The 27,511-nt window shown below is 41.2% G+C and overlaps 1 protein-coding gene across 1 annotated transcript; it reads right to left on the bottom strand.

The window, feature by feature from the left end:
- Positions 1-27,511, bottom strand: RIMOC1 (RAB7A interacting MON1-CCZ1 complex subunit 1). Its single transcript, XM_063456864.1, has 6 exons — positions 27,328-27,511; positions 24,782-24,888; positions 23,405-23,551; positions 21,267-21,395; positions 20,224-20,338; positions 1-356 (listed from the first exon to the last, which is right to left on the bottom strand). The coding sequence occupies exons 1-6, from the start codon at positions 27,413-27,415 to the stop codon at positions 97-99; spliced, it is 846 nt and encodes a 281-aa protein (XP_063312934.1). The 5' UTR covers positions 27,416-27,511; the 3' UTR covers positions 1-96.

Below are 27,511 nucleotides of genomic sequence, written 5' to 3'. Positions count from 1 at the left end.
TTACATATAACAATTTTAAATATGTATTTATATGATGTGTCAGATAATAAAATAATGTTTTCTCAGAAAAGCATACAGGGAAAAATGTTACACATGTCAATGTTTAAGAAATTGTAAGATAGTCTTTGCTTTCTCAGTTTTCCAGCCTTGACTGATGAGAGGTCCTTCACATACAGAAATATACGTCTCCAGAACGTTCTCTCCTATGTCTTTAAATGCTACCAATTTATCTTGTGAGCGATCACCATTCTCGGGTCCTGTATTTGAAGACTGAGAATCACTACAATATTTCAATCCCCAATAGCACATCTCTCCACAATACATCAGTGCCAAGACGTGGGTATCACTAAAAATACCTAGAAATGGCATGGGGGGAGGGGGGGAGAAGAGGACAAAAACAAAAGTCAGATTGCATTAAATTTAAAATGGTAACAAGCCTAATTACAAACATTTTCCTTTGAGAACATAAAGTCAGCGTATTATAAGCATTAGCAAATCCGTAATTTAAAGGGACACTATAGGCACTATAACTATTTTACCATCACTAAATGGTTATGGTGCTTAAAGTCCCCTGGTGCAGTCCATCTATTCAGTGTTAAACCATTTTAAGTCAGAAATAAGGGTCTCTGCCCACCCACAACTTGGCACACACTGGAGGTATGGCTAAGGCCTTCCTTAGTCATACTAATTCATCCCAGCAATGGCTAATACAATAGGCTAAAAGGGGTAAGCCGACACTCGCAGCCAATCACTGCTGTCCATTGCTGCTCGGGGACAAGGCTTTCAAGTGTACAGACTAGACATTTAGTCATTAAATATCACTATTAAATTTAGTTAATAAGTTATTATTACATGGTTTGGTTAACATTTTAACAAACTAGCATAACAACCACTTCTCACCTCGCCCAATGCAGCCTGTCTTGGAATGTTTGGCTTCACTGACATATTGAAAATGCACACTTTACTTACAAACAATGTACATTTTCTGTACAGTGTTATCCTTTAATTTCGAAGCATCTTTATTGACTTAACAGTGCATAATTCATAGTAGCTCTAGTACTATATATCATAAGCCATTTATCTCTGTATCAAAACATTTTACCTTGATATCATGAGTATGAGTTTGTACTTTTGTTTAGATATATTTTTTTCACTATGGGTTTTAATTGTCTTTTTATCTACAAATGCTAGTCACTGAAATTTAACAAAGACTTGAAATGCTTGTTGACCTTATACTCTGATAATTATCTACTGGGAGCAAATAGAACTGTATTTACCCTATCGATGTACCAGGGTTAGGCCCATCATTCACTCCTTGGCCTACTAGCTGAACAGATTGTTCATTCACTCATTTATTGGAGCCTATAACTCAAATCAGATCTCATTCTTCCATTTTTGGAACTTTATTTTTGCAACTTTATTCTCCTAATATGACAATTCCCATTGAAATTAATTTCTGAAATTGAATGGTTGAACCAAATGAAAGTAGCCAAATGTAGAGAATAAAATGTTTAGTATGTGCTAAGCATGCATCATTCTTAAAGAAGCACTCCAGGTCTTGACATGTTTCAATGTGTATATTATGTGTTTTATTTTAATAATATTTACTTAAAAATAAAATAGTTTGTTTTGCTACATAAGCCCATGTTTTTTGCCTCTTCTTCTAACAAATCTGCCATTGTACTCCAGAAATACTACTGTACATAATTTGGAAGTATGAAAGAGGGGTGGGTTGGCCAGTGAGGTTGTCAAGTATAACCGGACAGGGAGGGGGTAACCCTCAGAGTTTATAATACAAAAAGGAGAGAAAAACTGTCCATAAAGAGAAAACCTGATATAAGGATGTTAGTATCCAAAAAGAGAAATATTGGGTAGGTATAGTATCCTGTAGAGGTAGATAACGAGTGTATGGTGATATATATATAGGTCTATATGTATATATCAGTCTTTAATAGGGTAAATGTAGGTAAGGGGGTGGCACTATGTTGATATAATTAAAACCACATAGTACCAAACAATTGCAAAATTGACAATACAAAACAAAATCGAAAATAACACGTAAAACCACCCTGTCCTATGTTCCTGGGCCAGTCCAAGATTGTGGACATTGGCAATAGGGAGGGAAGGGCGGGTAAAGGGAGGGGGGGAGGGGAGAGGAAATGGGTAAACGAGACTAGGTTAAGCAGAATATGCCGTGCCTAGAAGAGATAAAAACTCATTTCAGTTTTCCAGTGTACTAGTTAGCGTATTGTGGTAGTGGCCACTAGAGGTCGCTTGTGAGTTGCTTATGAGATTACTTCATCCACACAATAGTGTCAACTTGGGTGTATATACAAATGGAGGCTTTAAGTAGTATCAATGAACCAGAGTGGTTTATGGCACGTCTGCCACTATAGTTTGGAGCCTAATACTGTCTTAACAGCCAACATAGAAAATGAAGTATATACGATATGAACTCATGGTTTTCTCTAAGTGTGCTAATGACGTTCTATAATTGTTGACCACTAGGGGTCGCTAGAGAGTTAGCTTTAGAGTTTATGCGCTTACTTCATTAATGAGATAATAACTGATGTGGGTATCTAGACTAATGACGATATGACCTGGTATCCAACAGACTGGATTGGGGTCTACCAAGTCCGTCGCTAGGATCCTAAGTCTAATCGTGTCTTAATACCCGACATCGATACAATGAAGTCAGTGCTCTAAATCCTGTGAGTTAACTTCATTGATACAATTGTATCCAGTGTGGGTGTGTACACAGTTCACGGTATGGCCTGGTATCGGACAGACTGGGGTACAGTGTGTCAAGTCTGTCTCAGTTCCTAAGCCTAATACTGTTATGACACCCAATATAGAAAATTAAGTCAATACATAATATGAACGTAACTTGGAAAAATGTGCCCAATAGTGCCACAGACAAATTAAGGCCACTGTTAGTCCTGTGTAGCCTTTGATACCGCTCACAGATTGTCGGGAACCTAACTGTGGTTCCTATAACGGGTCTGGCACAAATCCCAAATGGTCAATACATAGAGAAGCACAGAAAAAAGAGAATAGTACCTTCGTGGGCACTAGTAATAGTAAAGAGAGTGCCAGAAAGACGGCATAGTAGTTGGAGCGTTAAGATAATTATGTGCACTGTGAAATGGTTAGTTTAAATGAATACCCAGATCGGTATCCTGAAACTAGAGTACCCAGATCGGTATAGAGCTAGTTTTCCGAATTGATTATAACGGAGTGAGAAATCCTAAGGTTGCATATATACCAAGTTTTTCCTTGAACATGCTCAGCTGTTTGACTGTCTATACTGCCGCGGGGTTAAGGAGCCCTCTGAGGTAAATGGCAGTGAAACCAGTCCTGTGAGTCAATCGTCAGATGTCTGAGGAAACAAGGTCTTTTGCTTAGGAGGTGACGGCGAGTGGGTAGCCGTCTATAGTTAGTGTCGGTATGAACCCGACGCGCGTTTCGCCGTGTTTAGCGGCTCGTCAGGGGGAACTGTCTCCCTCCAGTGGTAAGGTTTATAAATCCCGCCCTGGCAGCTGATTGGTCGAGTTACAGCTGTCGTGGGATGGGAAACTACGGTGGCTCACTAGGGTCAGAAAGGTTCGGTAACCACTGTGGTTTAGTTTTTTGTATATGTGCTTGTCAGATTTATTATGCAATTCATTCACAGACTTGCCTCTGAGGTTAAAAATCTTTCAGAGAGATATTCTTGCAAGTTGTGCTGTACAGTCCATATAGGGTGATAAGTATGTTAATGGTGGTAAGTCCATATTGGTTGTTATATGATACCTTACCTCTTGGTAGTATCCTATTTTGACTGATTGTATCCATTTGGTAGATGATACAGTATATTTGTAAGGATGATCTTTTTGATACCGAAGTATTATAGAGATTAATGGTGATATTCTTCCCTTATGTTCCCTTATGTTCTAGAGGTGATGTCGGACTATATGTATAGTCGCTCATCCTCTTAGGGGGTGCCCCGATTGTGATTAGGAGCCAAATGAGTCATGGTACTTGGTTGTGCTTAATCACCCTTAATTACTGGTGAATAAAGGGTGTATAGTTAAAATCTTCATTTAGGCCATGAGGGGCTAAGGTTTTGAAGGTGAAAATCCAATGAGATTCCTTCTGTAATAAGATTTTGTTGAAGTCACCTTTCCTCGGATTGGGCATCAGTTTTTCAATGGCCTGGAATCTTAGGTTGTCGCTAATACCATCATGGAAGTTAATGATGTGTCGTGCTACTGTAGTTGGAGTGACAGTATTTTTGACAGAATTGATGTGTTGTAGGACCCTCCTTCTGAATTGCTGGAAGGTCTTGCCTATATACTGGATCCCACAGCTACACGTGATCAGATAGATCAGTCTGGTGGTACCACAATTTATCAATGCGTTGGTTGCTACACTGATATGTGTTTGAGTAGAGGTCACTGATTTAGTGGGTGAAATAAACCGGCAGGCCTTGCAATGGCCGCATCTGTAGGTCCCCTTCAGATCGGAGAGCCAATTTGCTGGTACTGAGGGGGAGGACAGGTGGCTGTGAACCAGTTGATCCTGTAGGTTAGGTGGTCTCCGTGCCGTTAAGGAGGGGTGGTTAGGTAATATTTTCTTGAGGGCCGGGTCATGTTGGAGAATGGGCCAGTTCCTTTTGAATATGTTGGTCATGCATTCCCACCCCTGGTCAAAGGTCGCTATGCAGCGGGGTGTCCTAGAATCTTGTACAGGTCTGGTGAAGTGAAGGCTGGTATGTCGGTCTGTGCCACTCGCTCGTTGAAAGGCCCGTTTAAGAACCCGATTTGGGTATTGGAGTTCCTTAAACCGGGATCTCAGGAGTTGGCATTCCTGATAGAAGATCTCATCTTTTGAGCAATTCCGTCTTGCCCTGAGGTACTGCCCATAGGGGATGGACGCTTTAAGTCGATACGGATGGTGGCTGGTCCAGTGTAATAGGCTGTTTGTGGATGTTTCTTTTCTATAGAGCTCTGTCTGAATAGTGCCATCTAGTTCCAAAATGATCTTGAGGTCCAGGAACACTAGTTGGTGCTCATCGATTACATGTGTCAAACTGAGGTTTATATCGTTGTCATTTAGTAACTTGACAAAGTCTTCAAACAGGGTCACGGAACCTGTCCATAGGAGCAACATATCATCTATGTAGCGGTGCCAGGTCAAGATGAATTGGTGAAACTGGCTGAATTTGGTGGTCATGACGATATGCTGCTCCCACCATCCCAGGAATAGATTGGCGTATGTGGGTGCACACGCTGTCCCCATAGCAGTGCCGGAGATCTGGAGGTAAAAGACACCATTAAACACAAAATAATTGTGTGTCAAGACAAATTCGAGTGAGGTTAGGATGAAATCTTTTTGTGCATCATTGTAAGAGGTGTTGTCCAGGAAGAACCTGCAGGCCCTCAATCCCATCTGGTGGGGTATGTTCGTATAGAGAGAGACCACATCTAGGCTGGCCAATTGTGTGTATGGAGGGACGGTCAGGTCCTGCAGCATGAGTAAGGTTGATTTCGTGTCCTGGAGGTAGGAGGGCAATTGTTGCACCAGGGGGTGTAGAATTTTTTCTATAAATTTACTCAGACATTCCGTCAAACATTTATTACCTGAGACAATCGGTCTCCCAGGGGGTGGTCGAATACCCTTATGCACTTTGGGTAGACAGTAAAATGTTGCAATGGTTGGAGTTCTATTAGGGTGCACAAATTTGAATTCATCTTGGCTGATGAGTTGCTGGCTAAGTGCGTCATTTAGAAGACTTTCGAGTTCGTTAACGTAAACGTTGGTGGGGTCTGAAGGTAGAGTTCTATAGTGTGTAGTGTCATTAAGATGAGAGAGGCACATAAGGACATATTCTGACCGGTTTAGAAGCACGATGTTGCCGCCTTTGTCGGCTGGTTTTATTATTAGGTCGGGTTGTTTTTGAAGATCTTTGAGAGCTCTACGTTCTGAGAAGTTCAAGTTGCTTTTCCTGTGGTTAGCCTTATAGTTTTCAAATTCATTGAGTGACATCTGGAGAAATAGGTCAACATGGGGGGTGTCCAGGAAACTGGGGGTGAAATAACTTGGTGGCTTGAAGTCTGTTAGCGGTCTCATGGGATTGTTCTCCTGCAAGAGACTGTCCAATGTTTTTGACATTTCATAGTCCTGAAGAGATAAACCTAATTCATTTGCTGTTGCTTGGTCTTTTTTGGTATGCATAATGTTAAGGGCCAGTTTTCTTCCAAATAGGTTGAGATCTTTTGCCCAGTTAAATTTATTGCAAACTGGTGTTGGTACGAAAGATAGTCCCTTGTTCAGCAAGCTTTTATGGTGAACTGAGAGTTTGAAATTTGAGAGGTTAATTATTTTCATGGTTGTTGCTGTCTTTGGGTCCGATTTTGGGATTTGTATGACCATCGGTCTCTGTCCCTCAGGCGTCCCCGTAGTTGGTGTGGTTGCACCTGGTCTAAAAAAGGATTTGAGGTTGAAGCACTTGGTTCGGGGTTGTTGGTGTCGCCTGTTATAGGGATATCAAGAAATGAGACAGTTTTGTCCAAGTTTCTAAGAATACTCTTGTTAGAGTTTGGTTGAGAGCTGGTATCTCTTGGACGTGACCTGTTCCTTGGGATTGGGGGTTTCCGTCTGTTTGGTGGATATTGGTCTTGATCTGACCAGTCCGTCTCGCCAGACGATGATCCCCTGTAATTATTTTTGCGTCTAGTGTTGGTCTGCCTAAAGATATTGCCGTTTTTGAAATCTTTATGGTCTCTTTGAAATTTGTTATGTTTTTTTGTTTTCAGGTGTTGTTTGTAGTTAATGATATTTTGCTGTAGTTTAATTTCCATAGATGAGTATAGTTCATCCGTCTTATGATTTTTAATTTGAGTAATTTCTCCCTTCAGTTTCAAGTTGCAGGCTTCAAAGTTAATAGTTTCTAGTTTGACCAGAAATTCCATCAGTTTAAACGAACAGCTTAGTAGGATTGAGTTCCATTCGCTAAGTTGTTCCTCAGTTTGGACTTTATCTGGCAATAAAATCTCGGGGCGTAGGCCTCTTGGTACTAGTTTCTGTTCAAGGTACTGTTTAAGGCTTGTTAGTTCCCAGAAACTTTTAGTTTGTTCCTGGTATGTTTTTTGAATTTCGAAGAACGCAGAATTAATGTTATCCTTACTGATGCCATGTAAGGATAGAGGGTTAGTGGAAAAAACATTCGTGATTTCCTCTTGGCCTAAGTCGGGGTCAACTAATTTATCAAGGAGGTCAGTCATTTAGCAGGGGAAAGTTAGGGATGATTCCACTTGAAGATAGTAACATGGGAAGATGGATAACCACCATATAATCTCTATTTGGAGAGGCTTGTAAGCTTGGCCAGATTGGTATTAAAACCTGAAGTTAACGTGAAAGAGGGGTGGGTTGGCCAGTGAGGTTGTCAAGTATAACCGGACAGGGAGGGGGTAACCCTCAGAGTTTATAATACAAAAAGGAGAGAAAAACTGTCCATAAAGAGAAAACCTGATATAAGGATGTTAGTATCCAAAAAGAGAAATATTGGGTAGGTATAGTATCCTGTAGAGGTAGATAACGAGTGTATGGTGATATATATATAGGTCTATATGTATATATCAGTCTTTAATAGGGTAAATGTAGGTAAGGGGGTGGCACTATGTTGATATAATTAAAACCACATAGTACCAAACAATTGCAAAATTGACAATACAAAACAAAATCGAAAATAACACGTAAAACCACCCTGTCCTATGTTCCTGGGCCAGTCCAAGATTGTGGACATTGGCAATAGGGAGGGAAGGGCGGGTAAAGGGAGGGGGGGAGGGGAGAGGAAATGGGTAAACGAGACTAGGTTAAGCAGAATATGCCGTGCCTAGAAGAGATAAAAACTCATTTCAGTTTTCCAGTGTACTAGTTAGCGTATTGTGGTAGTGGCCACTAGAGGTCGCTTGTGAGTTGCTTATGAGATTACTTCATCCACACAATAGTGTCAACTTGGGTGTATATACAAATGGAGGCTTTAAGTAGTATCAATGAACCAGAGTGGTTTATGGCACGTCTGCCACTATAGTTTGGAGCCTAATACTGTCTTAACAGCCAACATAGAAAATGAAGTATATACGATATGAACTCATGGTTTTCTCTAAGTGTGCTAATGACGTTCTATAATTGTTGACCACTAGGGGTCGCTAGAGAGTTAGCTTTAGAGTTTATGCGCTTACTTCATTAATGAGATAATAACTGATGTGGGTATCTAGACTAATGACGATATGACCTGGTATCCAACAGACTGGATTGGGGTCTACCAAGTCCGTCGCTAGGATCCTAAGTCTAATCGTGTCTTAATACCCGACATCGATACAATGAAGTCAGTGCTCTAAATCCTGTGAGTTAACTTCATTGATACAATTGTATCCAGTGTGGGTGTGTACACAGTTCACGGTATGGCCTGGTATCGGACAGACTGGGGTACAGTGTGTCAAGTCTGTCTCAGTTCCTAAGCCTAATACTGTTATGACACCCAATATAGAAAATTAAGTCAATACATAATATGAACGTAACTTGGAAAAATGTGCCCAATAGTGCCACAGACAAATTAAGGCCACTGTTAGTCCTGTGTAGCCTTTGATACCGCTCACAGATTGTCGGGAACCTAACTGTGGTTCCTATAACGGGTCTGGCACAAATCCCAAATGGTCAATACATAGAGAAGCACAGAAAAAAGAGAATAGTACCTTCGTGGGCACTAGTAATAGTAAAGAGAGTGCCAGAAAGACGGCATAGTAGTTGGAGCGTTAAGATAATTATGTGCACTGTGAAATGGTTAGTTTAAATGAATACCCAGATCGGTATCCTGAAACTAGAGTACCCAGATCGGTATAGAGCTAGTTTTCCGAATTGATTATAACGGAGTGAGAAATCCTAAGGTTGCATATATACCAAGTTTTTCCTTGAACATGCTCAGCTGTTTGACTGTCTATACTGCCGCGGGGTTAAGGAGCCCTCTGAGGTAAATGGCAGTGAAACCAGTCCTGTGAGTCAATCGTCAGATGTCTGAGGAAACAAGGTCTTTTGCTTAGGAGGTGACGGCGAGTGGGTAGCCGTCTATAGTTAGTGTCGGTATGAACCCCCTCCCTTTACCCGCCCTTCCCTCCCTATTGCCAATGTCCACAATCTTGGACTGGCCCAGGAACATAGGACAGGGTGGTTTTACGTGTTATTTTCGATTTTGTTTTGTATTGTCAATTTTGCAATTGTTTGGTACTATGTGGTTTTAATTATATCAACATAGTGCCACCCCCTTACCTACATTTACCCTATTAAAGACTGATATATACATATAGACCTATATATATATCACCATACACTCGTTATCTACCTCTACAGGATACTATACCTACCCAATATTTCTCTTTTTGGATACTAACATCCTTATATCAGGTTTTCTCTTTATGGACAGTTTTTCTCTCCTTTTTGTAATTTGGAAGTATGAATGCGGAAATAGGGGTGGAACAACCAGTAATGGCATGCATGTCACTGGTGACAACATAGGGTAAATAAGCACGGAAAAAAGGGACGTGTCAGCCTGTACCCAGCAGTACAACCAATAAGTAAAGAGTAAAAGTTATTGCATGGACAAAATGCTTTGTTTATAGACAGTTATGATGTGCTCACATTGTATTTTTGGGTAATCAGTCTCTGGTGTACCCAGACATGGAACATCACAGACCAAAAGTCAAAAGGACCCCAAAATCAGGACTGTCTAACCAAATGTGCAAAATTGAAAAGATCTGCATGATATTATGACTATATGACAGCATTAGAAAATGGACCTATGAACTTCTTATAGAGTAGATTCAACAATAAAGGATTACGCCGAGATACATGACCATTTCTGTGACTTCAGGTGGTTATGGTGCCTGGTGTCTGGTTTTGGCTTGAACATCCCTTTGTCAGGGACCAGGAACCAGACAGAGACAGAAGTAGATGCAAACACACCTTTATTAATAAATAACAAATAATAAACAAAAGCAAAGTCCAGGAATCAAGCAGGGGTCAGTCACCAGAGCGGGTAGTCAGACAAGCCAGGATCAGGAGCACGGAGAGCAGCGGAGTCAGGAACAAGGCCGGAGTCAGGAACCAGGAGCAAACAGGAAACACAGGAACAAGGAGACTTCTGGGAAACAGGAAACCACGCAAGGGCAAGGAGGTTCTGGGCTTAGCTGCTTAAATAGGCAGAACTGATTAGCAGCAGGGTTGATTACTACTCACAGGTGAGTAACCGTGGCAACAAGCAGAAGCAGCTCATAGTAATTGCAGCTGAAATCTCGATCACTGAAACAGAAAGGGTTGCTGTTTAAAACAGCAAAGAAACCCTGACAGTACCTCCCCCTCAACGACTCCCCCCATCTCTGTTGGTGGGTCCGGGCTTCATGGGGAAGCGGGCGTGATAGGAACGAAGGAGGGATGGTGCATGGACATCAGAGGCTGGAACCCAGGAGCGTTCCTCTGGACCGTATCCTTTCCAGTGCACCAAGTATTGGATCTGTCCTCTGAAGACCCGTGAGTCAATGATGCTGCGTATTTCATATTCCTCATGATTGTCAATCAGAACAGGACGTGGACGTGGCACTGAGGTGGTGTAGCGATTACAAACCAACGGTTTCAAGAGGGAAACATGGAAAACATTTGAGATGTGCATGTTAGCAGGAAGGTCAAGTGCGTAAGCTACAGGGTTAACCCTTCGAAGTATACGAAATGGCCCAACGTATCGGGGTGCCAGTTTTTGTGAGGGAACACGGAGGCGTAGGTTGCGGGAAGACAGCCAGACCCTCTCTCCGACCTGATAGGTAGGTGCAGGAAGGCGTCTGCGGTCGGCCTGGAGTTTGTAGTTCTGCATTGCGCGTTGCAAAGAACTCTGAACCTGCACCCAAGTGGAACGGAGTTCCCTGAGATGTTCCTCCAATGCCGGTATCTCCTGTGGCAAGAACGTATCAGGCAACATGGACGGTTGAAACCCATAGTTTGCCAGGAACGGGGATAGCCGGGAGGAGGCATTAATCGCACTATTGTGGGCAAACTCCGCCCAGGGTAGCAGATCAGACCAGTTGTTCTGGTGTAGAAATATAAACAGTATATATATGTGTATGATACCTTAGAGTGAATAACAATGGTATCTAAATATACTTATACTTATCTGATAAAATCAAGAACAGCCTCTCAAGGTCGTGGCCCAGTCCCGACCTTTTTACAACATATACAAAGGCAAAGGAGAAATGAGATACGGCTGTATACAATCTAAAACAGGAACAGAAAAAGATACATAGTGTAATACAGTAAAACACAAAAATGATGCGCCAAGATAATATTGCACTCACGAGATTGAAGTGAATAATGCGCCTGAACAGGTGCCTGCCCCAATACGTTTGGGCGGCTGGGTGTCTCCACTTTCCACTGGAACTCCAAGCGGACCAAGAAATGGACTGAGACTTCAGTAGAGGTAAGTAAAATAAATATGCAGATTTATTGTAGAAAAAAGGCTACAAATAATAGCCGTATTCAATAAAAGTATAAATAAAAGAGAGGTCCTACGCGTTTCGTTCCTATGCAAAGGAACTTCCTCAGGGACCGAGATTCAAATAAAATCAATCAATACATAAAAAAATGCATACAATACTATCCCCCCAAAGAGTCTCTTTAAATAGGCTAAGCCTATAGTTCATTGGTGGATCCGGTGGGAGTTACCATTGATTGTAGATCCTGTTCAGTTGCAGAGTATTCATCAGACCTGTTCAGGTGTAGAGAGGTGTTCCAACATTCGATTTCGGCGCCAAACGGAAAAACCGGAAACCGGAAGTAGTATTCCGTTTTCACTTCCGCGTTCCATTGCCCTGTGCGTTCCAACTCAGAGATGAAAAGTGGTTAAGCATATCGCCACCTAGAGGTCGCCTAGGGTATAGCAGTTTTGAAACATTTGCAGAAAACAAGCACATTATAAAGAATGTCTTCCTAATAAAGATGATAATCATAGTGCAATTACTTAGATCCATATAACTAAAACCCTAAAAATAATCAGTGTTTACTTAATTTTCTACTATTACAATTAAATGTATAACAGTCACATTTAAACTCTTTGATAATTAGATTATATGTGTATTACTAATAGTGAAAAACTTTTCAATAGCATTTAGATCATATGCGATCAATAAATTTGATGAAACATTCTATAGCTCAAATGATCATATTATATATAGGTGCTAAACTAAATAATGAATTAATAATGTCACACTTAAAGGCAACCAGGAAGTGCATATACAATGTGTAGAATAATTATCAGTATCAACGTCCTAATATAAACTATGTTGATAAGTTCATTATAAATATAAACCAGTGTTACATAACTTTATTTATTTTGTGCTCGTATAGATTCATGTAGTACATATGTTATAAAAAACGGATCTTAATATCCATAAAGATTCCTTACATAATGTATCTTAATGATTATAATAGTATCCAATGTTTGATTATCTTTTATAGAACTGTTCCTTATTTATTTAAGTGAATTTGTCTCACATATTCCAAATGTCCTGACCTTTGTCATAAAGGAAAGGAACATATAGAAAAAAGGAAGGGGAAAATAAACAAAAAAAGGGGGAGGAAGAAGGAGGAAGGGGAATCCTTCCCATGAGGGCACCATCACGGGGTCACCAACGGAAGATAATTATATTAATCAAGGAAGCATATGAGGTCAATATCATGATTGAGTCCCTTTGGATGGAGGGTCTGGAGTTTGTGTATCCAGTATGTCTCGCGTTGTGATAGTTTTTTAAGTCTATCCCCCCCTCTCCAATAGGGCAATACTCTCTCAATTCCCACACACTTAAAATGAGAAAAAGAAAAATGGGGGCAAGCGTTGCAATGAATAGGTACAGAGTGGGTCTCGAGTTTCTTCTTTATATTATTAAGATGTTCCATTAGTCTTATTTTGAGGATCCTTTTTGTACGGCCTACATACTGTTTGCCACACGGACACTGCAGTAGATAAACGACATAGTCCGTGTGGCAACCAATATCCATCCTGATATTAAACTTTTCTCCTGTGCTAAAACTACAAAAGGAATTTGTTCTAAATACCAGGCTTGTAGTGCAAGCCTTACACGTGTTACAACCTCTAAAAGATCCCAATGTTGTAGAATTATTCGACTTGGTAGGTTTAAGGGCATAGCTGGGAGCTAACATGTTTTTAAAGTTTTTATTTTTCTTATAGATGACTCTAGGCAGTTGTGATAAGGTAGCCCCCAACACCGGATCTTGCAGCAAAATTGGCCAATGTTTTTGTAAACATTTTTTGATTCTATTGTGGTCGGTGTTAAATTGTGTTAGGAAGGCTGAAGAAAATTCCTTCACCTGAGGTGTATCTGTCCGAGGTTTATCTCCCAATAGTTGGTTTCTATTAACCTGTCTAGCTAATCGAATTTCTCTATCTAGAGTGTTTTTGTTATAACCTTTCTCCAACAATTTCTTTTTCACATGTGTAGATTGGACATTAAAATCCTGGCTATCGGAGCAATTGCGCCTTAAGCGTGTAAACTGGCTTCTCGCAATGCCCCTAAGCCAGGGTTTGTGATGGCAGCTCAGCTGATGTACAAACCCATTCCCATCGGTGGGTTTGAAAAAACACTTGGTTCTAATCTCTCCTCGGTCAATGAACAAGGTGAGATCCAAAAAATGGATCTCAACCTTGTTCCAGACGGGGGACAGCACCAAGTTATAAGTATTCAGATTAAGAAAATTAACAAATTCCTGAAATAAAGAAGAAGAACCTCGCCAAATAATAATAACGTCATCTATATACCGCCGCCAGAGCACCAGGTTCTCCCTCCAGTCATGACCAGACCATACGTATAGGTCCTCCCACCTTCTCATATAGGTGTTGGCATAACTGGGGGCGAACCTGGTGCCCATGGCGGTCCCTGTGGTTTGTAAATAAAATTCACCATTAAAATAAAAATAATTGTGTTTCAAAATAAAATTAACTGCACTCAAAAGAAACTGTTGGAGGTTACCTGCTAAGTTTGTGTCCTGTGACATGAAATGATTCAACACCTCTAATCCTAGATCGTGATTAATTACTGTGTAAAGAGAGGTTACATCCAGCGTGGCCCAACTATACTCAGTGTGCCACTCAATGGACTCCAATTCCTGCAAAAAAGATTTAGTGTCCTTGATGTAGGACAAAGCTCCTTGAGCATATTTTTGCAGGAAGGAGTCTGCAAAAGCTGACAGATTTGCAGTAAGTGAGTTGACACCACTGATGATCGGGCGTCCAGGAGGATTAGGTAACCTCTTGTGCGTTTTGGGGAGGAAATAAAAAATGGGAATAACAGGATTTTTTTGGAACAAAAAATCAAAATTCTTTTGGGATATGATGTCATTATTCTTTGCCTCCTCTAAAAAATTCCTTAGTTTCAGATTGAAATGTAAGGTGGGGTCACTTTTCAGGATCATGTATGTCTCTTTATCTCCCAAAATATTGGAAGATTCTTCCAAATAATAGGTAGTGGTCATGAGGACAATCCCCCCCCTTTGTCGGCCTCTTTTATGACTAAGTCATCTCTTTCCATTAGATTTTTTAAAACATTTTTCTCCCTACGTGTGAGATTGTAGTCACGTGTTTTTTGTTTAGTTGTAAGAATATGGAATTCTTTTTCCACCATACGTTCAAACGTCTCCAAGTAAGGTCCCTTACTCGGAGCAGGGTAAAAATGTGACTTGGGTTTAAATCTATGGGGGATAATGTCTCCATCGTTAGTACCCACATCAGTGCCCACATGGGAAGGACTTAACAAAAAATGTCTCTTGACCGTCAAGGAACGCATATATTTCTTGAGGTCAATATATAAATTGAATTCATTGGCAGCCTGATTGGGAGCAAATTTCATTCCCTTCGAAAGTAAATTAATTTCTTCCTCAGACAATGGGATATCCGTTAAATTAAAAATACCTCTTTCTTTTGCTTTTTGTCTGAGGTTACAGGATCTCTGGGAAATCCCAACTAGTCCTCCGTTCTCCCCCTTTTTGAGGGGGTTTCTTGTTGAAGAGCGGAGAACCTGTTGGGATGTTCCCAAACATCCGCCCTGGGTTGGAAATAATTCATAATGTTTTTTTCTTTGGGGCCTTTCAAGCGACCCTGAAAATTTTGTTCCCTTTCGTTGGGTTGTGAGTGATTGCCCCAATGATTTGTATGGTTATTAGTATCTTGTGTACGGGGTTTCACAATCTCACTTCTTATTGGAGATGATCTCCTGGAGAATTGTCGTAAGGATTTTTCCCTTGGGGGTGTTTTTAACCTTCTATTGGTGGTTCCCTGATGGAAGGAATTAAGATCTTTAGAGCCAGTGTGTGTTCCAGGTGTTCTGGACCTTCCTCTATTGTGGGGTGCTCTAGATCTATTACCTCTATAAGAGGTGGGGCGTGTACTTTTCCTCAGTTGTTCTGGTGGTCAGAAATGTAGCAACGCAGAAACTGTTCCAGTGTTTGGTTAGCTCGTTCCGCTGCACCATTGGATTGCGGGTGGTAGGCCGAGGAGAAGGAAAGCTGAATTCCCATTTGCGTACAAAAAGCTCTCCAAAATCTGGACACGAACTGGCTACCCCTATCTGAGACTATCACTTTGGGTAACCCATGCAAACGAAAGATCTCCCGACCAAAAATTGTTGCAAGTTCCTGGGAAGTTGGTAGTTTTTTCAAGGGAATGCAATGCGACATCTTCGAGAATCGGTCAACAACCATGAGAACGACTGTATTGCCACGGGAGACCGGAAGATCTACGATAAAATCCATGGACAAGTGGGTCCAGGGTCGTTCACCATTAGGTATGGTTTGCAGGAGACCCACTGGAGGGCGTCGTGGGGTTTTGTTTTGAGCGCACACAGGACAGGCAGCTACAAAAGCGGTGACATCCGAACGGAGACTAGGCCACCAAAATTGCCGGGATACGGACCAGATTAACTGGTTTTTGCCTGGATGTCCAGCTGCTTTGGGGTCGTGGTATGTACTCAATAGTTTCATACGGAGGTTAATAGGTACAAAACAACGGCCATTAGGTTTCTCTGGAGGAGCATTACTTTGTGCAGCCAGAATCTCCTCGCCTAGGGGTGAGGTGAGGTTAGTACGGATGGTTGCCAGTATATGGTCCGGAGGAATCACAGGAGTAGGGGTTATCTCCTCTCTAGATGGAGGGGAGAACTGTCGAGACAAGGCATCAGCCCGAATGTTTTTTGTACCGGGCAAGTAAGAAACCACATAATTGAATCTTGATAGGAAGAGAGCCCATCTAGCTTGCCGGGGGGAAAGTCGCTTAGCTTCAGAAAGATATGTTAGATTCTTGTGGTCTGTGAGTATGAGGATTGGCACTGAAGTACCCTCAAGAAGGTGCCTCCATTCTTTGAGAGCTAAAATTATGGCTAGAAGTTCTCTATCACCAATCTGGTAGTTGCATTCCGCCGGGTTCAATTTCCTCGAGAAATACCCGCACGGATGCCTGGAGCTCTCTGGGTTAGGACGTTGAGACAGGAGGGCGCCCACTCCTGTCTCAGACGCATCGACCTCAAGAATGAATGGTAAGGCAGGGTTAGGGTGTGCCAGTATAGGAGCAGCAGCAAAGGCGACTTTGAGAGACTCAAAGGCAGTAATGGCTTCCTGTGACCAATGCTGTGGATCAGCATCTCTCCTGGTCATGTCCGTGAGAGGTTTAACCAAGGAAGAAAAGTTGCGTATGAACTTCCGATAATAATTGGCGAAGCCCAGAAACCGTTGTATAGAGCGAAGACCCGTAGGTCGAGGCCATTTTAGTACAGCCGAAAGTTTCTCCGGATCCATAGAGAATCCAGTATCTGAGATAACATATCCCAAGAATGTAACCTGTTTGCAGTGAAACTCACATTTCTCCAATTTGCAGAACAGACTATTTTCTCTAAGTCTCTGTAGAACACGAGAAACGTCTGCGTGATGGTTCTCGAGAGATGTGGAATGGATCAGAATATCATCAAGATAAACCACCACACATTGCTGCAGCATATCTCGCAGGACGTCATTTATAAATTCTTGGAAAACCGCCGGAGCATTGCAAAGACCAAAGGGCATTACTAGGTATTCGTAATGGCCGCTCCTGGTGTTAAATGCGGTTTTCCATTCGTGGTCCTCTTTTATCCGGACGAGATTATATGCCCCTCTCAGATCAAGTTTGGTGAAGACCGTTGCTCCCTTGAGGCGGTCAAATAATTCCGTGATTAATGGAATGGGGTAGGCATTCTTAATAGTAATGCGATTGAGACCCCTATAGTCGATACAGGGTCTCAACTCGCCATCTTTTTTCTTTACAAAGAAAAAGCCGGCCCCGGCAGGAGAAGATGACTTCCGAATAAAACCCTTAGACAGTGCATCGGTAACATACTCCTCCATGGCTCGATTCTCTGCTACAGACAGTGGGTAAATCCGGCCCCGGGGAGGATTGGTACCCGGTTGGAGTTCGATACCACAGTCATACGGACGGTGTGGTGGCAGAACGCTGGCTTGACCCTTGTCAAATACATCTTGGAATTCTTGGTACTCAGCGGGTAAGGAAGAGGCAGAACATGCGCCCAAAACTTTGACCGGTTTCTGGAGACAGGACAATGTGCATTGCTGGGACCATGATAATATCTCAGCTTTGCGCCAATCAATTGTGGGGTTATGCTTCTGTAACCAAGGGTATCCCAAAACAACCTGGTAATATGGAGAGGAAATGACCTGGAATTGGGTCGTCTCATGATGTAGAGCCCCTACAGCCAGAGATATGGGCACGGTTTCTTGGGTCACGTGGGTTGGCTGTATTGGTCTGCCATCGATGGCTTCGAAGGCTAGTGGGGAGTTGCGAGACTGTAAGGGTATAGAGTGCTTTGCTGCAAATGCACAATCTATAAACAAGCCTGCGGCCCCAGAATCAAGTAACGCCCGGGTTTCAATGGATGAATCAGGCCAGGAGAGGATAACAGGCACCAAGGGTTTGCGCACACATATCTCTGGGTCTGCAGAAAGACCACCCAAGATCTGCCCCTGACAGTATCTTGGGTGCGGGCCCTTTGCCGGACGAATCGGGCAAAATTTTAACAAGTGACCATGGTGTCCGCAGTATAGGCACAGACCCTCCCTCCTCCTAAAGGCTCTCTCCTCGACCGAGAGGCGTGAGAAGCCTAACTGCTTTGGCTCCACACAGACAGAGGACTCAGGACCAGGAGGCATGGGAGGTGAGGGAGGTTCGGGTGGGCAAGAAAAGCTCGGTGCCAAATTTACAAGAGGCCTCCGCAGGCGCTCCTTGGATGAGGATCTCTCTCGGAGTCTGATGTCAATGAGGGTGACAAATGATATCAGTTCCTCGAGATCTTTAGGTAATTCTCTGGCTGCAATCTCATTTTTAAACATATCGGAGAGACCTTGTGCAAAGGCAGCCACGAGAGTCTCGTTGTTCCAGCCACCCTCTGCTGCCATGGTACGGAATTCACTGGCATACTCGACAATAGTTTTTGTGCCCTGAGAATTAGACATGAGTAGTTCGGCAGTAGGGGTGGAGCGAGCTGGAATATCAAAAACCCTATTGAAGGATGCAACAAATTCAGGGTAATTGTAAATAATAGGCTTCTCTGCCTCCCAGAGAGGTTTTGCCCAAGCTAGGGCCTTTTCAGACAGCAAAGAAATCATGAAGTGAACTTTGTCACTGTCTGTAGGAAATGCCTGGGGCAGGGTTTCAAGGTATCCTTTAACCTGATTTATAAATTCTCTGCACTGTGCTGGGTCGCCCCCAAAATACTGAGGGAGCGGGACAGACCCAGTCATTTCTCTAGCCGCTACAGGTTTGGAGGCTACAACCGGTGCTAGAACAGGAAGTGAGGCAGAGGCGGCCGCAATCGCAGGCTGGCCGGGTACTGGATCCAGATGGGCATACTGGTCCAAAAGGTGGTTCTGCTGGTCCCACCGGGTAAATAGGTTAGGTATAGGTGTCTTGCCTGTACCATCTGTATTCATGGCCCTTGCGTAATGTCAGGGACCAGGAACCAGACAGAGACAGAAGTAGATGCAAACACACCTTTATTAATAAATAACAAATAATAAACAAAAGCAAAGTCCAGGAATCAAGCAGGGGTCAGTCACCAGAGCGGGTAGTCAGACAAGCCAGGATCAGGAGCACGGAGAGCAGCGGAGTCAGGAACAAGGCTGGAGTCAGGAACCAGGAGCAAACAGGAAACACAGGAACAAGGAGACTTCTGGGAAACAGGAAACCACGCAAGGGCAAGGAGGTTCTGGGCTTAGCTGCTTAAATAGGCAGAACTGATTAGCAGCAGGGTTGATTACTACTCACAGGTGAGTAACCGTGGCAACAAGCAGAAGCAGCTCATAGTAATTGCAGCTGAAATCTCAATCACTGAAACAGAAAGGGTTGCTGTTTAAAACAGCAAAGAAACCCTGACACCCTTTAATTGAAAATGTTCAGGTGAGTCACTTCACACTTTTTTGTTTTTTTTAGCACTTTGACACATTTACATAGAATTTATTAATACATACATGTTAATGACTATAGAGCTTAGAGTGCCCTTTATAATGTGACTTTTTTTTTTTCCCAGGGGTTGACAGAGATATTATTCCAGATTAATTTTTTTATTGACCGATCACTTGCAATATATTAATGAAAGCTCTTCCTAATTTTTTTCCCAGTTAATAATTTGTGAAACAGCTGTAAGATGAACACTAAAGACCAGCACTATAACAATAGTGTTACTTGGGCCATGTTTCAGTACTCTTAAGCAGAGTAAATGGTGAGAACCGCACTCATTCCCAACAGCCAAGGGTGCTCCAGAGCAGGACCACCAATCCCAGAATAATAGGTAGAGAAGAAAAACTCACAGGCACTCCAAATTCAAGCCGCAGGCAGTTTTATTGTAGCAGAATGTAACGCAACGTTTCGACCGTAAAGGTCTTTTTCAAGCTGAAAAAGACCTTTACGGTCGAAACGTTGCGTTACATTCTGCTACAATAAAACTGCCTGCGGCTTGAATTTGGAGTGCCTGTGAGTTTTTCTTCTCTACCTATGTTTCAGTACTCTGTGATCATTTCTGTGCAACCCATCTCCCATTTTTGCACTATTTAAAGTTTTCTATATGTAAAGTGGTAAACAGTGTACGTTACCTTCACTAAGTAGAGTTGCAGTATTTAAATCTTGAAATGAAACGTCCTCATTCAGAACCAAAGGGCTTTGCATCTTTAGCATTTTCATCAGATGAGAAACTCCATCGCTAAGACACTGATATCAATGAAATTGTAATATTTAGTAAAGATAAAAGGGACCCTGCAAACAAAAACTATAGGCAACCTTCGGCACTCCAGATGTTTTGGACTACACCTCCCATAATGCGTTGCCAGCATTATGGATGTAAGAGCATTATGGTGGATGTAGCCCACAACATCTGAAGTGTCGTAGGTTTCCTATCCCTGCCCTAGAACGACATCCATGCATCGCATATAGCATTATCTTGTTTTCTGGGTGATCACATTAACCTTTCCTTGATGTTAGTAGTTTATCTCTCAGATTTACATTCAAGAAGTTCAATATTTAACATACCTTCTATCAGTGTGTGGATGATATCCTGGTTTAATGTGGTTTGCACTATCCCGGTCTAAATCTGAAAATTACTTTCCCTGTCCTCCCCCTTCTTTGTTTTGAAAAGCTCTAACTCATTGTTTGGGGGCAAAAAGGCACATTTAAAATTTTAGAAAAAAATAGGTCAGGTCTCTTTTTTTTAAAGGGTACATGCAATGATGCATGCAATGATGCACAGGGTACATGCAATGATGCACAGGGTACATGCAATGATGCACAGGGTACATGCAATGATGCACACTATATTAATAAAAACACAAGATGAGCTTAAACATATATATGTTAAAGGGATATGTTAAGAGTTTATATAGATAATAAGAGTTATATAGTAACTCATTAATGCTGCTAATGTAAAAGTAACAGTGATGGATGGGGCTTCCAGAATGACAACATGCATTCAACAGACAAAGCAGGCTACATCTAAAAAAAAATGTACAGGCATATACCGTATGCATGTCTGATGCCCCCTAGTGGTGAACCTTTTATATTTAGTAAAGGCAAGTATAAATAATTTTTTTAAAGGGACACTACAGGCACCCAGGTCATTTCATCTCATTAATAAAGAGCTTACCTGTTGAAATGTTTTAGGATTTCTAAGATGCCAACACTCTCTTTCACCGACTGTCTGGCAATACATGTAGAGCAGAGCTCCTCTCCTCCAATACAGGCATTCTAACACCTCCACTTCAATAACAGGGGCCTATAAAGGTAGATAGATGTGTTTCTTTGTATATATATTTATTTATATGAAGACACTTTTCAATAAACGTATAAGCTGACTTAGGTTATTCTCCTAATATTTGGAATTTTTCCTTCATGGTGCATGGGCATCTTAAGCAGACCTAGCTTTGATAATAAATGAATAAACCAGCCTGCATATGTTCTTCAAAAATTCCTCTAGAAAATAACCTTATTGGAAACAAGCTGGGGTATCAATTCAAGTCGATGTCACACGCATAGTTAGTTGAGTACAATGGTACATAGCAGAATGACCAGATAAGGAATAATTGGTTGCTGTCATTGTTATGTCTCCTAGGCTGTCTGGGCACCATCCCTTGATTTAACATTAAACTGTTTAATAACTGTAAGATGTAAATTCTCTCTAGTGCAGGGATGTCGAACATGCGGCCCCCCCAGATGTTGCTGAACTACAACTCCCATGATTCCCTGGCTGTTTCATTGAAAGAATCACGGGAGTTGTAGTTCAGCAACATCTGGGGGGCCGCATGTTCGACATCCCTGCTCTAGTGACTAGAGATCGCTCTCCAAAGTGACACTGACAATAGCATTAAAGTGGTATGGGTATGCCATTAAGGACTCGAGCTAGGGTTAGTTATGTGAGTTTAGAAATTAGGAAAAGAGGGTCACAGTAGGTGCTAACTCGAATGCAATCAATTCACAAAAGAAAATCCAAAAATATAAAACAGAAAAACTATAATAATGACATTCCCATGTGTAGTAGTATTTTTTCAATGATCTTTAAGAATCAACCAACAGGAGAGAAAGCGCATACCATTCTTTAGTTAGAAAGCACCATGGAACCACAGTATCTATTTACAGGGACAGGATAATCACACACAAATGGCCAGCCTCTGTAACATCCAATGTGTGCTTGTTTTCCTGTGCTTATTAAAACTATTATGATACACACAAAATTATTTAGTTATTTAGAACCAAATGTCTGTAATAGCACAGATCTGTACATAGTCATTGTTGGGGAAAATAAAGAGCAAATAATAAGCGTAAAAGAACCAATAAAGGCACGCAGACCATTTCATCTCAATAAAGTGGTCTGGGTGCACTGGTTAGTTTTAATCCTACAATGTAAATATTTGCTGCTTAGTAGATACCTCTATGCTTACATTCAGAGCTAAATACACATCTAGTGGCTGTCCACCTGAAAGCCACTAGAGTCCTTTCTGTTGTGAGAATTTGGAGAGTCAAACTTGGTTCTCACAACTAACCCCCAAAAGCAGCAAAGTCCTGCAGCACATGTGCTTCTAGTCCCAAATGTTACTCCATGCGGAGCATTAGATTCGACTTTTAAAACCGTTGGCGAGATATCCCGGGAGGCAGATCGAACAAATGCCAGGACATTATTGCAATGCTGGGAAAAAAAAAGGTTAAAAAAACACAAAACTTTTTTCCCCAATCTTTATTTCTATTTTGGAGGGGGGACCTGACTCTAAAAAAAGAGGGAAACACAATAGCGTTAAGAAAACAGGATTGTATTAAAGAAAAAAGAATGAAACAAAGTTAAGAAAAAAAAAATAAACCTCAGATATATATCTTACAATATATCTTACAGAAGGAATTTCATAAAAGGTTACTCCAAGCATCATAATCCCTACAGCATGCTGACCCTGTTCCCCACAATGGGTTGGCCTTACCTGGATCTCCGCCTGGCTGCCATGCTTCCTGGTGGTCCAGTGACGTGCTTACGGCTTCTACGGCCATCACCATTCATTTGTTGCGAGCATCAGCTGACCACTCTCAATAAATGCAATTCTTTGCAAAAAAAAGTTGCACAAGATTAACATTAGCCATCCCAGCACCAGAGGACTTAAACTCCTTTAAAATGAATACTGCACCTACAGTTTCCAGGCACCACTTCAAATCACTAAAGTGATCATGTTGCTTGGAGTAACCCTTTAAGGGAGCAGTGAAATCTGTGTTTAAAAACCAGCATATTGAATACTGAGGACTTACTTTTTTGTGGAGTTTAGCATCTCTAGCTAAACGTTCTGGTTCTGAAAGATTCCGAATAAGTTCTCCAACTTTCTGTAAAGCATCATCACATACAAAATCTTCATCCACCAGTTGGTTTTCCTCATAAAAAGTAATATCTAAAATAGCCTATAAATAAACAAAACAGAGACACTGGTGTTTAAATTCATAATAAACACACCGGCTGGGGGCACTCACAAAGAACTAGAACACGCCTGGATGCAGATATCGGACTCAGGTCCTCTATGCGGCTCACCAAGAGATGTATGAAGCGGCTGGATGGGACTGCACCTAGGTTGATGGGGAGAAATTAAGTGGGCCACCCTTGAACAATCTGCATGGAAAACGGGACATTATCCGTCGGGTATAGGCTGAACCAGAAGCTCAAATACCGCAATTTAGCAATACCTGGAACACAAGCTTATGCCACTCTCCTACTCACACAGTGGTATTTGTTTCTCCTGTTTTTATATGTTTAAGTTCAAGTTTCTAACCAGTGGCAAAACAGCATGTTATTCTCTGCCTGGTGCTCATGTTATTTTATGCTATGCTATACTATTAAGCCTAACAATAGGTCAGTTACCTAGCCTGCTTACATTGATGCCCATACCTACTGGCATTTTATGTATGACCATGGTTTATTATAAAAAGTGTGCAGTTTACCCAAATGTCATGACGTTATGTACTTCGCATTGCCTGCATTAGCTGCTGTGGCATTACAGGGATGTTGTAAACCCTTTGCACAACAAAAATAAAGAATAAAAAAAAAAAATATATTCATAATAAAAATATTTCTTGCAATGTTTATATTGTACCTAAAAGGGAATTGGAATGTAAAAAACAAGAGCTACATAAACAGTCTTACTGCATTGGGGATTCCTTCCCACGTGCGCTGTTTATTACAGTAGTCTGACCATGCATGACATTGGAAGCATTTGTTGATGCAGAGAGACTAATTTAGGCATTAACAACTGGGTTGGTAAAGGTGATGCCCTATGCTGATGTCCATGAATTCAAATAATAAAATAACAGGGGGGGGGGGGGGGAGGGATGTGTGCTCCATAAATATATTATTATAATCCCCCTTTCCCACAAATGTAATTGGATGTCTGCACTTTTTTCCCCTCCACAACAGTAAATATATTGTTATATTCTTATGCAGTGTTAACTTTTATCTCTATGAAAATCAGACATCACTGACTCCAGTAGCTTCTTTGAATGAGGGAATCTTTTGCAATACTTTAGCACACGGTCAAAATAAGGCATAATGCATAGACAAGTTAAAAACTGTCAGTTTTAAAAGGACTCACAACTCTGGTGCTCTGAAATAAAAAAAAATGTCTAATGTGTAAATTTTACCTTGCTATAAAGATTTAGAAAACATGAAATATCAAACTTCTCTGTTTCGTCCAATGAAAGGTCTTTCAGTTTTTGCAGTGTAGTCTTGGCTTTCCTTAAAATAGGATCTAGGAAATCAAAATATTGCTTTGGTCATGCTATGTAAACCCCATTACATCCTGCATGAAAGGTACCAAATGTAAGAAGCACAAAGCTCAAAGCAATAAAGAACATTTATTCTATCAATTTATTTTAAAGAGCATGTAAGATAACTTAAATAATTACTCCAAACACCATGACCACTTCAATGTTTCAAACTGGTTATAGTGCAAGGACTCTGTATGTGCAGTGTTTTAGCATGACATATTAGACAAATGAAATAGAGATATTTTGGTTAACTGCCGAGGCTGTAATTCCACTTCAGGCTTGAATGAGAATTCTGAGCTGGCTAATGTCAATTCTGTGCATATCACATGCTCGAAGTTTCATTGATTGGCTGAGAGCAGTTAGCTGACACTGTCACCAATGAATGAACAATCAGAATCAAAACTTACAAAATACTGAAAGAATACAATTTAGGTGTAAACACTTATCCAAATCACAATTTAACTAAACTCTAATAAAAAAAAAAACAGCTAACATAAAAAGACTCACTCCACCAGAACAACAAAGTACATATGCTATAAAATGCCACCACTAAATTAAAGGATTACTCAAACCCTTTAGTTAATGTCTGTGTTTATGATGTATTTTGCCCTATTGGGGCTAAATTTCCCCTTTAACTAGAAAATAAAGTTATAAAAACTTACCAGGAATCCAGTGCCAGGAGAAGCTCCCGATGTGACTTTCCATACCTCCATGTCACATTAGGGCAGCAACATGAAGTCCAATCAAAGGCTTGTCATTCAGACTTCTACCACTATGACCACAATAAACTCACACAGGTTTCATTGTAGGTGACACTGCTCATGTGGAGAATGCACACACTATTTATATATATATATATATTTGATAGATGAAGTTTGTTAGTTTCATGTATCTTCATATATACCTAAACCCTCCAACAGTATAAGGGAACATTCACAGAGATCTGTGAATAACATATGCAGACTTTGTGCAGACTCACAAACAACACCTTGCATGTTGTGAGTTTTATGATCATTGTCTCATCTAATCCTGCAGTCACTGACAAACACCCCCAGAGATATTATACAAACTCACTGTAGCCTGGTCATTCTAAGCCATTGCTGTCCACTGGGATATAACCTAGTGCACTAGTTCTGACTTGGAAAGTATGAGAACTCAGGCCCCCATGCCATTCTGGGCTTGCGAAAGCTCTGAAAAACTCCTGCCTGTTGCCTTTCTACTGCAGAACTATGCACCTAGACATCACAACTAGAATGGTTTGGCGCTGCAGACCACAAAGCCTATGCCATTGGTCAAGAGGGGAATTGCCCCCTGCCCTCCATGACAGCTCTTCCATGGCAAAGAGGCATCCTATCATCTATAGGCATGGATATGTGTCATCAAACAATGCCATGGAGAAAATGAGCCACCCTATACAGCTTACATGAAACAGCAATACCGCCATTCTTTTTTATTTTCTCAGAAACGGACACAGATGATAAAGTTTGACCCTCACTAGTTCTTGAAGATTCATATTTAAGCCCACAGCTAATGCACTGCAGAGGGTAGATTTTCTGTTGCTTGAGAGATGGTAGCAGAGGCAGGGAGCGGTGCGCAGGGCAAATAAGGGTGTTTCATAATTACTACAGTTTGCTAATATAGTTATGGTGCTTGGAGTGTTCCTTTAACTTTACAGCAAAACCTCACCTATATTTTTTTTATTTCACTGCACTGCAACTTTATTATTCATATTTTTTTTTCCACAAGAGCTTACAAGAGCAGTACTAGGAATATTTGGAAGAATATTGATGCTGTCAGCTCACTGCATTCAAATCACCAGAGAGGAATAAGGTCAGCAAATGAACCAGAAAGACAAATCAGGTTTTTCTCTTTCAGATCATGTGATTGTCCTTCTCACTTTCTATGCAAAATATCAAGCTGTAATTTTCTGTTTTGAAACAGGTAAGTGAGCTGTAATTGTGCCATTTTACATTTTTGCTAGAATTAAAGTAGAAAGTGGAGTACATACATACAGTTAGTGAATAGATCATGGGGGAAATAAACGGGCCGATCTTGCACATTCATTTATTTAATTTAATATATTTTAAAGACAAGACAATCATCTTCAATTCTATGCATTTTCACTAGTAAAATAAAGTAATGTAAAAATAAAAAATACATCAAGCTTCGAAAATGAATGGCAGTAAATGATATACAATGCAACCTGCAAAAGAATAAAATAAATGAGCAACACAAAAAGACAGCACGGAATTATGACAATGCTATGGAGAAACATTATCCTTACATGATGTTTAAAACATACAGCAATATATATGCCGACACTTAGAGACTGACAGGAGGTTTTACAAAGAATAATTCAATAAATGTATATGTCCGTGAGCCCCTGAGGGTGTATATTTAATGATTGTTCATGGTCTCACCATCCCCAGCTCTGGTACAGAGGCTCTCACACTTGTGCTGCAACAGATCCACTTTCTGCTTCCAGATACTGCTACTGGAAGCGGCCATGTTGAGTCGTGTCAGGTGACTTCGGTCATGTGATCACAAGACAGGCTTCATGCTTGTGTACTGTAGTCATGGCTTACATGGAGCACTAGGAGGTGT

Source organism: Pelobates fuscus, chromosome 5 (assembly GCF_036172605.1).
Source record: "Pelobates fuscus isolate aPelFus1 chromosome 5, aPelFus1.pri, whole genome shotgun sequence".
In the NCBI taxonomy this organism is placed as follows: domain Eukaryota; kingdom Metazoa; phylum Chordata; class Amphibia; order Anura; family Pelobatidae; genus Pelobates; species Pelobates fuscus.
The sequence above is the reverse complement of the archived record's forward strand: the minus strand, read 5'-3'. Positions and strand labels throughout refer to the sequence as shown.